The sequence below is a fragment of the Oryctolagus cuniculus genome, chromosome 3 (genome assembly GCF_051225735.1).
Source record: "Oryctolagus cuniculus isolate XC-2025 breed Fujian yellow rabbit chromosome 3, ASM5122573v1, whole genome shotgun sequence".
Classification (NCBI taxonomy): domain Eukaryota; kingdom Metazoa; phylum Chordata; class Mammalia; order Lagomorpha; family Leporidae; genus Oryctolagus; species Oryctolagus cuniculus.
In genome coordinates, this window is record NC_142869.1 from 152858232 (window position 1) to 152872560 (window position 14329).

The following is a 14329-nucleotide window of genomic DNA, read 5'->3' on the forward strand; positions in this document are numbered from 1 at the left end:
TTCTTGTCCTCTGCCATCTTATGTGACAAATACACTCAAGGTCCTTGGGGACAACAAATGTGTTTTTTTTTTTTTTTTTTGACAGGCAGAGTGGACTGTGAGAGAGAGAGAGAGAAAGGTCTTCCTTTGCCATTGGTTCACCCTCCAATGGCTGCCGCGGCTGGCGCGCTGCGGCTGGCGCGCTGCGGCCGGCGCACCGCGCTGATCCAAAGGCAGGAGCCAGGTACTTATCCTGGTCTCCCGTGGGGTGCAGGGCCCAAGCACTTGGGCCATCCTCCACTGCACTCCCGGGCCACAGCAGAGAGCTGGCCTGGAAGAGGGGCAACCGGGACAGAATCCGGCGCCCTGACCGGGACTAGAACCTGGTGTGCCGGTGCCGCAAGGCGGAGGATTAGCCTAGTGAGCCGCGGCGCCGGCCAACAAATGTGTTTTACTTATCTTTGCATTTCCAGTAGTTAACATAACATTGGACTCACAGCAAATACTAAATCAATTTATGCTGGATTGGGCATGTTTTAATCTGCATATCTCTGTTAGTAGAGTTATGTAGTTGTCTGGATTGAGTTCTTCATTGTTTTATGTTCTAAATGATGGCTCTTGCTTTATCCCAAGAGAAATGAGTATTGAAAATAAATTATGGACATGATACTTGAGCTATTCAGCATCAGTTCCACTAAATAAAAACATACTTAAAAATGCAGTGATTTGAAACTTGTTCCTTGGGGAAACCCAGGCTGTGTGGAGAACGCTTTAGCACATCGCTGTGAGCTCCTGTAAGGAATGCCTAGATTTCACTGTGCTCAGAAGCATGAGGTGTTGGATTGCAGAAGTCCACAGGGCTCATGTTCTTTCATACGAAATTGTCTGATCTGCAAGGAAGAGGATAAAATGCCACTTGTTCTCCTGTGCTTTCATTTTCCAGGGGCTTGCGCTGGCCCATTTCGTGTGGATTTCACCTCTGCAAGTGACTCTGCTGATGGGGCTGCTCTGGGAACTACTACAGGCCTCTGCCTTCTGCGGCCTTGCTTTCCTAATAGTCCTTGCCCTTGTTCAAGCCGGGCTAGGGAGAATGATGATGAAGTACAGGTAATTGTTTTCATAGCTCGAAAGGATTTTAAACCAGGTCTTCCAGAAGTCCATTCTAGTAACACCAAGACTGCTCTGTGCGCTGAACTGTGATCCTGGGTGTCAGTAAAAAGGCGAGGTTTAAATGCTGCAAATTCTACTTCCTAGATCGATGAGACTTTTTTTTTTTTAATATTTATTTATTTGAAGGACAGAGATACAGAGAAAAGGAGAGAGACAGAGAGAGATCTTCCATCTGCTGGTTCACTCCCCAAATGGCCACAATGGCAGAAGCTGGGCTTGATCCAAAGCCTGGAGCCAGAAACTTCCTCTGGGTCTCCCACAGCATGGGTGCAGGGGCCCAAGGACCTGGGCCATCATTCACTGCTTTTCCAGGTCATAGCAGAGACCTGGATCAGAAGTGGAGTGGCAGAAACTCAAAGCACCACCCATGTGGGATGTCAGCACTGCAGGCAGCGGCCCTACCCACTGTGCCACGGCACTGGCCCCTCTATAGAAATTTTTTTTGATAAATGTGTTGATTCTGTGCATTTTTATAGATTGTAAAATTTTGGTTAAAATTGGTACAAGATTTATGTCAATTGAAAAGAATGCATAAATTTTGTGTAGTCTATTGCCTTTCTATACATTGCTTCCTAGGTCATCACACCAGGGCCTTAGTTAAACTTTTATTACAGAAAGAATCTGTGATACCCATCTCGCTTATGATAGAGGACTTCTTGAGTTTGTCAGCTGGAGTGTGAGAAAACATGGACAAATTTTGGAGTCAGGTCGATGCTTGAATCCTGATTGCACATTTCTTAGTTAAGTGACCTTAGTTAAGCTACTTCTCACTGAGTCTCTGGGTTTTTTTTTTTTTTTTAATGTTTTTTGTTTGTTTGTTTGTTTTTGAAATGGAAATAACCACTGTCATAAGGGTTAGGGATCCTATGTGGAATCTATGTAACAGAGTGTCTTTCAAAATGGAGGCATTTACTAATTGGCAGCTCTTCTTTTTGTTACCACCTATTTGATAATAAAATAAATGCCCCGAATGTTTAATGAAAGAAATGTGGCTTTTCTTAAAAACCTGAGCAGTTCTGAGTATACAGTTTGCTTCTAGTATTTGATTGACTGATTGATTTACAGGGATCAGAGAGCTGGAAAGATCAATGAGAGACTAGTGATCACTTCAGAAATGATTGAAAACATCCAATCTGTTAAAGCATACTGCTGGGAGGAAGCGATGGAAAAAATGATTGAAAACCTAAGACAGTAAGTGGTTATAATAATTATAAGATTGTTAGAATTTTATCTTTATTTATTTATTTTTATTTAGTAAATATAAATTTCCAAAGTACAGTTTATGGATTACAATGGCTCCCCTCCCCCCATAACTTCCCTCCCACTCGCACCCCTCCCATCTCCCACTCCCTCTCCCATTCCATTCACATCAAGATTCATTTTCAATTATCTTTATATACAGAAGATCAATTTAGTATATATTAAGTAAAGATTTCATCAGTTTACACCCACACAGAAACACAAAGTGTAAAATACTGTTTCAGTACTAGTTATAGCATTACTTCACATTGGACAACACATTAAGGACAGATCCCACATGAGAAGTAAGTACACAGTGACTCCTGTTGTTGACTTAACAATTTGACACTCTTGTTTATGGCGTCAGTAATCTCCCTAGGCTCTAGTCATGAGTTGCCAAGGCTATGGAAGCCTTTTGAGTTCGCTGACTTCGATCTTACTCTGACAGGGTCATAGTCAAAGTGGAAGTTCTCTCCTCCCTTCAGAGAAAGGTACCTCCTTCTTTGATGGCCCCGTTCTTTCCACTGGGATCTCACTCGCAGAGATCTTTCATTTAGGTCTTTTTTTTTTGTTTTTGTTTTCCAGAGTGTCTTGGCTTTCCATGCCTAGAATACTCTCATGGGCTTAACACACTTGGTTCATTAAAATAATGATGAGAACGCTGCAGTCTGATAACAACATACGATTCTTACTCAAATAAGTGATTTTCCGTTATTGAATTTTTCTTAACTTATATGTTTACTCATGAAAAATGGAAAAAGTCCTCCAGTTGTTCAAAATAATGTTTATGCTTCCTTAACGTAGTAAAAATCATAAATTGTGTTTCTGTAAACCATTTACCTGAGAAGTCAGTTCAGGAAATAAAAGCCACCTTCTGAGAGAGAGCCACTATTTGGCACCTATTTCTAGTCTTTTTTCACCTCAGATTACCTTTTGCTGATTAGTAAAGATTGTATCTGGCAAAAGAAAGAGTACAGCACAGAGTAGATGTGATTGCTGAGGTAATTTGGGGTAAAATATAAACTAGAGCATTTCTGTAGCCAAGAAACCCGTTTTCATTCGTCAAGTTCCGTGTTCTACAAGCTGGATTAAAAAAATAAAAAACTCCTAAGAGACTCATCAGCTGTCATTATACTGCAAAGGGACAGAGTTTCAAGATGTGTAGCACATGAGTTTCACGGGGAAAAACACACTGGAAAGGCAAGCATCCTCTGGGAGGGAGTGAGTGTGGCTGGCTGCGAGTTCAGCCTGCTGTATCCATGGACAGTGGTAGCTGAGCTGCAGGTGTGTGATTGGAACAACAGAAGAAATGCTGAAAAGCTAAGCCCTTTGCCATGTAAATAAAAGGAGTAAAAGAGTGTTTATTTCCCCAACATTTAGGGCCACCTGTTTCTGTTATGCCTTTTAAGACAAACCCAGGAAAGGAATAGCATTTTCTTTCCAGAAACGTCCCTGAGGATCTTGGGGGATTGTTTAGTGGTAGAAGTTTTTCTCGTCAAGAAGGGAGTGCTCCGTTTCACCTGTCCCTGCTGGCACTCTTGTGCCTAGGTGCAGGCGCAGCAAGGTTGGTGAGGAGGTTATTGGAGGATCTGGTTTTTTCAGCCTCATGATCAGCTCGTGGGCAGCTCAGTCTCCTTGCTGACTTCTCTTGACTTTGGTTTTTTCTTTTTCCTCTTCCTTAAATGATGAAATCCATCCGTTCAACTCTGAATTTCGGTTTGACCAATTGTAATAGCAAATGTTTGGTTGTAACCTGTATAATCCGGCATGAAATTGTTACCCGAAAAGGCTGGAAAGTACTGACGTAAATATGGGGAAGCAAGAATTGCCTCTCAACAGAGCAAATAGACTGTTCTGGAAGGGACTGACAGGATGCTCTTCCAAGGAGTAATCACCTCAGCCTGTGCCACTGTTGAATAGGACCAAAGGCTATGCAAAGCTCCCTGAAAATCCACTCTTTTATTGCTCTTTGGTGATAAAATCACTTTGATTTTTTTATAAGAAACTGATAAAATATTTTTATGACTCATAAAGTGTTAGTGATTTGATTATGGTGAGTATTGCCTTCTGGGTGGTTCTTATAAATGTTCTTGGATCCATTATTCTTTTTTCTCTGTTTCTCTTTTTAAAACATTTATTTATTTATTTGAAAGGCAGAGTTACAGAGAGAGAGGGCAAGACAGGGAGAGACTGAGAGACTTTCCATCTGCTGGTTCACTCTCCTGGTTGCAACAGCTGAGGCTTGGCCAGGCTGAGGCCAGGAGAAGTAGAACTCCCTCCAGGGAGGCCTAAGCAGTTAGGCCATCTTCTGCTTCCTTCCCGGGTGCATTAGCAGGGAGCTGATCAGAAGTGGAGCAGCCAGAACTCATGGAATGCAGGATGCTTGCAAGTGGCAGCTTAAGGCTTAACCCGCTGTGCCATAGCAATGGTCTTTGTTGTTTTTTTTTTTTCTCACAGTTCCTCTTCTTATTATTCTTCACACTTGTTTTTAATATACTTTGACTTATTGTTAACATTTTTGTAACCAGTTCTATCATTTTATTGATATGAAACTATTCAATATGTTTCTGTTTTCTATTGAGGAGAAAGAACACACACGCTAGATTCCAAGTATTAGACCCTCTGCTATGCTCTCATTCTGTAGATTGTATAAAGTCAGAGGAAAGAGTGACTTGCTTAAGATCACATAGGTATAACTGGCAGAGCCAGGATTCAAACTCAGATGAGGTCAAACATCATAATCTGTTTTTAATATCAAGTGGCTGAATTAGGTAATTGTTAGTTCACATTATACTGTGCTTGCAATCTACCCTACGCTCCTGGAACTCCATTTTCTTCATCAGTGTGCCCAGGCTTACAGTGTTTTTTCAGGCTTAACAAAATTTCCTTCAAGTTTTGTCACCTGTGCATGAAAACTGTTCTTCTGAATTGTATAAGTGCATAGAACTAGTGTCCAAATGCCAGCTGCCACCCTATTATGCCATGGCCCAGCCAGTGCTCCCTGCCACCAGAGTTCTCTCTTCATAGCTCAGTTGTCCTTCCCTGCAAGAGGGGAAGGATCACCAATGACTTCAATCTTCATGATTCCTAGAAGAGCGGGGCTGGGGTAACATTGTCCACGGTTCTCGCCACCCTCTGCATTCCCTATGTTCTGCCTGTTGTAATCTCTAAGTCTCATGTAGATGTTTTATAAAAGTTCACATTTACAATACAAGCTAGAGAATTATAACATAATATTGTATGATTGTAAATAATTACCCTGAAATAAGGGGGCCAGACTGGATGCAGTACCTCATCCTATAATTTTTTAAGAACCATCTGTAACAGAATAACTTAGATTCTTTTCCTAGAAGGTAGGTTCTAGAACCCTACTGCAGGTTTACTGAGTGTCTTTGAGAAGTGGGCCTGAAACTTCATTTGAACAATTTCTGGAGTGATCTTTATGCATGCTACAGTTTGAGAACCACTCCCCTGTGACCTATGTGTTATTTTCAGTGTTCCTCAAAGCCATGTTAAAATTTCTAAACTTTTAGGAATCTATTAAGATCCAATTTAAAAAAATGGGCAGTAGATCTTAACAGACATTTCTCAAAGGAAGACATATAAGTGACAAACAGGCACATTAAAAATGCTCAACATTACTAATCATCAGGGAAATGCAAATCAGAACCACAATGAAATATCACTTTACTCCAGTTAGATTGGTTATTATCAAAAAGACAAATGATAACAAATGTTGGCTGTGATCTGGAGAAAGGGAACCTTTGCATATTATTGATGGGAAAGTAAGTTAATACAGCAATGGGGAATACCAGACAGAGGTTCCTCAAAAAATTAAGAAAAGAACTACCATGTGATCCAGTAATCTCACTCCAAGGGTATGTGTCCAAGGGAAATGAAATCACTCTGATGAAAAGACATCTGAACTTCCATGATTTTGTAGCATTCCCAGCAGCCAAGAAAGGAAAACAACCAGTGTTTTTCAGCTGATGAATGGATAAAGAAAATGTAACATATTTATAAAATGGAATACTACTTATTCATAAAAAATTATCTAGTTATCTTCAACGACACGGGTAGAACTGAATGTCATGTTGTTAAGTGAAAAGAGCCAAGCATGGAAAGACAAGTGTCATGTAGAAGTTAAAAGCATAGTGGTGGTTACCAGAATCAGGGGAGGGGTCTGCAGAGGGAGGGACAGGGAGAGGTTGATTGACAGGTACTAGGTTATAGCTTCCTAGGAGTGAGGAGTTCTGGAGTTCTATTGCACAGTAGGGTACCTACAGATAATGCTAATGAGTTGTATATTTCTCTGTTGAGAAAAACCTAAGCTTGGCTGCCTTCACTGTAAAGAAATGTTAAATATTTGAAAGGATACATATATTTACCCAAACTGGATATTATGAAGGTATACGTGTAATAGAACCTCACATAGTACCCTATACGTAGGCATGATGTTACATGTCTTAAAGCACAAATAAAAAGGCAAAAAATTTGTTTTGCTAAGAAAAAATAAAGAAAAAAACTAAAACCAAGGGAAACCTATAAGCCTGAAAAAAGGAATCCATTAGAAAATCAGAGAATTATCTTTTATAAATCTTTCAATATTGTCCTCATTTTCACATTTGATTACTTAAGACATGCACCCACCAACAAAAAATTATGCCTCACAAATCTTACAATAATGAAGTGAATAAATATATAATAATAATGTAATACCTGAAAATTGTAATTATAATTTAAAACTAGTATTTTTAAAGATTTATTTGTTTATTTGAAAAGTAGAGTTACAGAGGTGGGGGGAGAGAGACTGAGACTCTTCCATCTGCTAGTTTACTCCCCAAATGGCTGCAGTTGGCCCAAATTGTCCCAGAGCTGGGCTGATCTGAAGCCAGAAGCTAGGAGCTTCCACTGGGTCTCCCACATGGGTGCAGTGTCCTAAGTATTTGGGCCATCTTCTGCTGCTTTCCCAGGCCATTAGCAGGGAGCTGAGTCAGAAGTGGATCAGCCAGGACTTGAACTGGGGCCCATGAGGGATGCCAGCACCGCAGGGGGAGGCTTAACCTACTACGCCACAGTGCCGGCCCCTAAAATAATCTTTATAGGTTATGTGTACATCCCAAGTATATTCATTACTATTGCCTTTTCAAATAAGGTAGCTGAGGCTCAGAAAGATTAAATAACTTACCCAAGGCCACACAGCTCCTGTAACACAGAGCCAGGATCAGAACACAGGAGGAAAGAACTACGGCTCACGTTCAGAGTTTACAGTCTAAAATGCCAGATATTCGAAAAGGAAAATAACATCCTGGGTCTTACCATTCTTATTTATTTCTTAATAGAACAGAACTGAAACTGACCCGGAAAGCAGCCTACGTGAGATACTTCAACAGCTCAGCCTTCTTCTTCTCAGGGTTCTTTGTGGTGTTTTTATCTGTGCTTCCTTACGCACTTACCAAAGGAATCATCCTGCGCAAAATATTCACCACCATCTCATTCTGCATCGTTCTGCGCATGGCCGTTACTCGGCAGTTCCCCTGGGCTGTGCAAACATGGTATGACTCGCTTGGAGCAATAAACAAAATCCAGGTAATGCACTGCACGCGGGCATCATATATTAACACTTCGACACGTTTCGGGATTTTTCTAGCAGATGAATTCTTGGGTTTGGGCTATTTCATGCATAAGGGTTTCCTCTTCTGATGGCTACAGGGGTACTTCAGATGCTCATGGGAGATAGAACTAAAAGGTAAGCTTATTTGGGTGCAAAAAGTTTTAAAATTCACTCCCAGAGGAGTCTTCATAAAGTTAATTGAGAGGTATTTTATGAGACACAGCGTGAATTTCAAGCTTTTTTGTACTAAAGCAAACTTATCTTTAATTTCATTCTTCCACAACTCTTTGAAATTTCTTCATATACATGGTTTAAGAGCTCCTGTAATGAGCCTAGTAAAATAAGAATGAAAGCCTGTGAGATTCTCTCGACTCCAGGCAATTGAAGAAAATTCTCTCTGTACTCTGGAGAATTTCATCCAAGTGATCAGTCAATTGATCAATTTTAAATGAACTTTGCCAAAGTGCAAAAAAAAAAAAATTAGAAAATAACTTTCTTAATTACAACGTTATAAAACTCCCCAGTGGGCCGGCGCCGTGGCTCACTAGGCTAATCCTCCGCTTTGCGGCGCCGGCACACCGGGTTCTAGTCCCGGTCAGGGCGCTGGATTCTGTCCCGGTTGCCCCTCTTCCAGGCCAGCTCTCTGCTGTGGCCAGGGAGTGCAGTGGAGGATGGCCCAAGTGCTAGGGCCCTGCACCCCATGGGAGACCAGGATAAGCACTTGGCTCCTGCCATCAGATCAGCATGGAGCGCTGGCCGCAGCGTGCCAGCCGTGGCGGCCATTGGAGGGTGAACCAACAGCAAAAGGAAGACCTTTCTCTCTGTCTCTCTCTCTCACTGTCCACTCTGCCTGTCAAAAACAAAACAAAAAACAAACAAACAAACAAACAAAAAAAAACAAAAAACCTCCCCAGCAAATACTAGTAATTTTCACCTTAAACTTTCCCCCAACATTTCCCTGGACAGTAGGATGGATGAGAAAAGCATTTTATGCCACATTAGTTACCTTAAAATCTCAACAATGTAACAGAACTCTCAGCTTTAAGAAACTCCAGTCTTCAGGTGAGGAGACTCAGTTTCTACAGAACAAATTGAGTGACCTTATGTGGTTAGTAAGCATATAAAGATATCTTATTATTTGTTTTTAGATACTTATTTAAATACTGAATCCAGAAAATAAACCATGCGGCAGAAATAAAAATATAGAGTGGAGGGTAAGCCACTTTTAGGTGGTTCTGCCATCATTTAACGTGTGCCAGAGGTTGCAATTGGCGGTCCATGGGCCTAACTTTGGCTCCTAGATGTGTTTTGTTGAACCTCTACAGTTTTAAAACTTGAATTAGTTATCGGTGGCTAAAATTTGGGAGTTTGTTTTTTTCTCTGTGTGTCTCTTTGTCACCCACACACACACACTCTCACACGTTCATGTCTTCAGCTCTTTTTGAAGAATTGGGACATCCAGCAAACGGTGTCCTTGTTCCCCACATGCTGGGGAAGCTCCTTCATCCCAAGAGGGCCTGCCCTGCCAGGTTCATGGTGATCTGTATCTAGCCCCTTCTGTAATTGTATCACCTGTCTCACTGCTGAGAGTAAGTGTGTTTGAGATCTGGAATTCAGACAAAGTGGTGCCTGTAGCTCTGGGAATTGTCAAATGGCCTCTGATAACCCCATCATTCCTGTGAGTGGGAGAATGAGAGTGGAAGAGGGGAGAGAGAGAGAGAGACCCAGAGAGGATGTTACAGAGTCACAGAGAGTCATTCGACAGAAACACAGAGACAGAGAAACAGGTGTTGAAAACAGAGCTGGGGAAAAGGAGAGAAACCACAGAGGAGTTCGAAAAGAGCAGAGAAGAAAGGCAAGAAGCAAGATGAGAACCAGGCTTTTCTTCTTCCTATGCTCCTGCTTGCCCTAGGAAAACTGTGACTGGGAGTCTCCAGTACCGGCTGTCCCTAAGAGCCATGGCTGCTGCCTAAGACCAGAGATCAGGCCTTTCTGCTTTGACCTTGCCCAGGGTAGTGATGCTATGATACCTTGAAGAAGGAGGGTTCTATGAAGATGCGGATACTGGTTTTTCCTCTGTCCTAATATTGGACTGAGGCCCATTTGTGGGTGACTCAGGGGTCCTTTATAAATGCATCACTAAGGCTAACATGCAAGGATAAACTCATTGCATGTTTAAAACCTAATTCATAAAAAGCTGTATAAAATATTGTTTGTTTAAAGACTAAATTTCAAGTAGGATGAGTCCCAGGGCTTGACAAATTAACTTTAGCACATGGTTATAAAATTAGTAAGAAACTATTTCCAATTTAGTTACTAAAATCCATGTTCAAGATGTAACTCCATTAGAATGTAAAATAGATGTAATAATGTGTTATTACTGTTCTGATCCTATGATATGTTTTTGAAAATAGGATTTCTTACAAAAGCAAGAATATAAAACACTGGAATACAACTTAACAACTACAGAGGTCGTGATGGATAATGTAACAGCCTTCTGGGAAGAGGTCAGAACTTTTCTTTTTTGCTTGTTTGCTCTAAACACTTAAACATTTTTCTCCCTTGTGAATCTGGATTTCATCCTGGTGTAAAATAAAGTTAGAATGATGATACAGCTGCTAGAACTGAAAGGATGATCTTTCCACTTATTTTATAGGTTAAGAAGAAGACACCCAGGAATATTAGATACAGTGTAAAACCTCTCTATTCCTTTTGCAGTTGTAAATTTATTTCATGTAACAGATCAGAAAATTAGCAAGGTCATAGACTTTGGATCTGGGTTTGAATCCGGGCTCTGCTGCTCACTCTGAGTAATCTCCATGGAGCCACTTCACCTCGTGTGGCTTCTGGCTGTCCATGTTACAAAGAGGGTGTTGATGTTGACATTGCAAGTTTGCTATGAAGACTGACAGATTAGTTATTTCAAGTGGTCATCAGAGTACCATGCTCATACTGGTTCCTTAGTAGCTATGACCTTCTTTGGCCTCAAGTTTCAGATGAATGAGAGAGGATAAACAGGAAGGTTGATGGTTTCACTGCTATTTGCAGGTCATTGTTTTTCACTCCAGTGCAAAACACCTCCGTTTTTCTCTGACCTCAGCTACTAAAACAGGTGGCATTCCTGGAGCTGTTACCCTCTGCCGGGCACCAGGATAAACCCTTTTTTATGTTTTGTCTCATTTGATCCCCACATCATTCCTAGGGCCAAAATAATGTTAATATTCTCATTTTACTGATAAGACAATGGAGGCTTTGCAAAGTTGAGGGATTTAGCTCAGCTCACACAGCTGGTAAGGGCTGAAGCTGGAGTTTGGAACAAATGTCACAGTCGAGAGTCCTTTTACTGTACCACAGCCTCCCTTCTGGTGGTATCCTTCTCCACACAGTCCTTGATGGCGTTTATTTGGGGTGGTGGGGCTTGTTAAACCTCTGCTGTCATGTCTGAGTCTTCAGCGTCCCCAAGGATGTTCCTTCCAATGCTGTCCTTAGAACTTTTTTTTCTGGTGGCTTCAGAAACCTTCTCTCTAAGTTGTATCCTGAGCGTTGTTAGCTCCCAGACCACTGTGCTTTGGAAGTGTCACAGGGCTACCATCTCCTTCTCAGTGCAGAACTCCCTAACTGTCCTGCATTCTCTGTCTTGGAATCCTACCTTTGCTGCCTTTCAGTTTCATCAAGATTTTTAGGCTCTTGAATTCTCCCCTTGGAAAATCTCCTGATTTACCTTTGGCTTATTCCAAGACCGTTCATCTTGGCTCTTCTCCCAGCTGCACTCTCAATTAGTTTTTCTTCTTGCTGATTTTTCCCGCAAAGCATTGACTTTATCAGCTGAGAAGAAGGAAATGAAATCTGGGAAAATCATACATTGTTAGTCAGCTGTAAATTTTATACATTTATTGTTGCAACCTCAACTGGGGCTGTAATCCTGGGCAAATCATTTCATTTGTCTTTGATTCCTTTTTCCATTTGCCCAAAAGCTACTAGAATGTTTATCACTTTCCTGAAATTCCCAATGTCTCCCATGACCTGCACACACCCAGTAGGCAGCTGTGGCTTCTACAACACAGAAAATAGAGGCCATGGTCAAGTCTGAATGCTTTCAGTCTCTCTCTTCACCATTGGAAGTATCTTTTCCTCCTACTTTCCTGTCTTGAAGAAGGATGTGTATGTCCCTCTGCCCTTTTCTGAGCTAATCTCTCTTGTTCCTTCTTCTCAGAACAGCGGTGTGCAATTATTCTCTCCCTGGAAGCTGCAACATATCTTTCCAGCTGACTTCTCACACTTACACATTTTCAAGGTATAACATCTCTTCCCTTGCTTCTGTCTACCTCAAAGCTTATCCCCCTCTATCCTCACCTTTTTGGATAACACTGCATTGCAAACAGGATTTTCCCCTTATCTGTCTATAAAAAATGTTCTGTTCTTCTGGAATTCGCCACTTAGTTTAGCCTTAATGAACCAATCTTTCTGGATTATTTTAGCCTCACACCACAGATGCTGAGTCTGCCCCGTCTGCTCCTTCAGAGAGGTGCTGTAGCACTGGGTCCCCCCGCCATTTCTCCTGCAGGCATTTCTCTGGGTGACCTCACTCAGACTCAGCTGACACCAACATGCTGGTGACTCTGCAGTGCAAATCTCTGGCTCGTTTCCTTGCTGAGGTTCACATATGTGTTCCTAAGCTCCCTGCTTGCTCCTCAAGTCCTTCATGTTCATCTCTCCCCGACTGTCCTTGCTCTGCTCCTTCCACTGTATTCTCCATCTCCTTTGATGGTAACACTCAAGGCAAGTCCCTGCTGGGTTATACACGACTCCTCCCTTGATCCCAACCTCTGAGTAGCTACAATTTCTACCTAAGTAATTAGGAAGATAGGGCTGGGGCCAGTGCCGTGGCGCACTAGTTAATCCTCCACCTGCAGCACCAGCATCCCATGTGGGCGCAGGGTTCTAGTCCCGGTTGCTCCTCTTCCAGTCCAACTCTCTGCTGTGGCCCGGGAGTGCAGTGGAGGATGGCCCAAGTGCTTGGGCCCTGCACCTGCATGGGAGACCAGGAGAAGCACCTGGCTCCTGGCTTCAGATCAGTGCTGCGCTGGCTGTAGTGGCCATTTGGGGAGTGAACCAACGGAAGGAAGACCTTTCTCTCTCTCTCTCTCTCACTGTCTATAACTCTACCTGTCAAATAAATAAAACAAGAAAAAAAGAAGAAAAAGGAAAAAAAGGAAAATGGGGCTTAGAGAGTTTAAGTAACTAGAACAAAGTCACACAACTGGTGAGGGCAGAGCTAAGATGTCAGCCTAGATTTCTGTGACTTCAAAGCTTCTTTTCCATTCACCATCTTGCCACTTATTTTTCAAAAACAACAAAAGAGTGACTGTTGCTTTACTGTAAACCACACTCTCATCTATATCATGAACTCATTTTGTACCCTCCACAACTCGCAACACTGAAGCTCTGCGCATTGTAAAGACTTGCCAGCCACCACCCAGGTAGTTGAAGGATGAGAGCAAGGTTGGGAGGAAGAAAAAGGCTGTCTCAGCCATTCCCTCCCAACTGCAGGGACCCTTCAACGTGGGAAGTGTTCAGCCTGAATAGGAATCAAATAAATACAGTGAGATAATGTTTTCACATATGAAACTACAAATAAAGTCAAAGACCAAACAAAACCCAAATCAAAAAGCAACAGTGTTGCTAAGAATTCCTGGACACCAAGTCCAACTTTGTGGCTTAGGGGGTTAACCCACTGCCTGAGGATCCAGTGGTTACATCCCATATGGGCACCTGTTCATGTCCTGGCTGCTCCACTTCTGATCCAGCTTCCTGCTAATGGCCTGAAGAAAGAAGCAACAGATGGTCCAAGTGCTTGGGTCCCTGAACTCATGTGGGAGACCCACATGGAGTTCCAGGATCCTGGCTTCAGCTTGACCTATCCCTGGCTATTGTGGCCATTTGGGGAGTGAACAGTGGATAGATCTCTCTCTCTCTCTCTCTCTTTCAAATAAATCAATAAATCTTAAAAAAAGGAAGAATTCCTGAAAATCAGCACTTACATTTATTGCTGGTGGGAAGTTTGGAACCACCTTCCAAAATACTTAGAATTTTACATACCTTTTGCTCTGTGCTTGATCTTAGCCAAAAGACTGAGAAAGCAATGCCTTTTGCTTTGGAAATTCTACTTACTAAATTTTATGGTTAGCATTAAAAAAAAAGCATATGCCCCAAGATTCATAGTAAAATATTTGCATCAAAGAACTTTTTATTACATTTTATACAAAGGAAACCATATAATAGAAAAGTATTTATAGTTTATCTATACTTTATGATAATCTCATGTAA

General features: G+C 41.8%; 1 protein-coding gene across 3 annotated transcripts in view; it reads left to right on the plus strand.

Moving 5' to 3' along the window:
• The window catches only part of CFTR (CF transmembrane conductance regulator), a 221603-nt gene that overhangs the window by 77997 nt on the left and 129277 nt on the right, over window positions 1–14329 (plus strand). For all 3 annotated transcript variants that reach the window (XM_089327932.1, XM_051847972.3, NM_001082716.1), the window contains 4 exon segments: window positions 923–1086; window positions 2215–2340; window positions 7731–7977; window positions 10417–10509. In XM_089327932.1, coding sequence (XP_089184058.1) covers window positions 923–1086; window positions 2215–2340; window positions 7731–7977; window positions 10417–10509 — 630 coding nt within the window.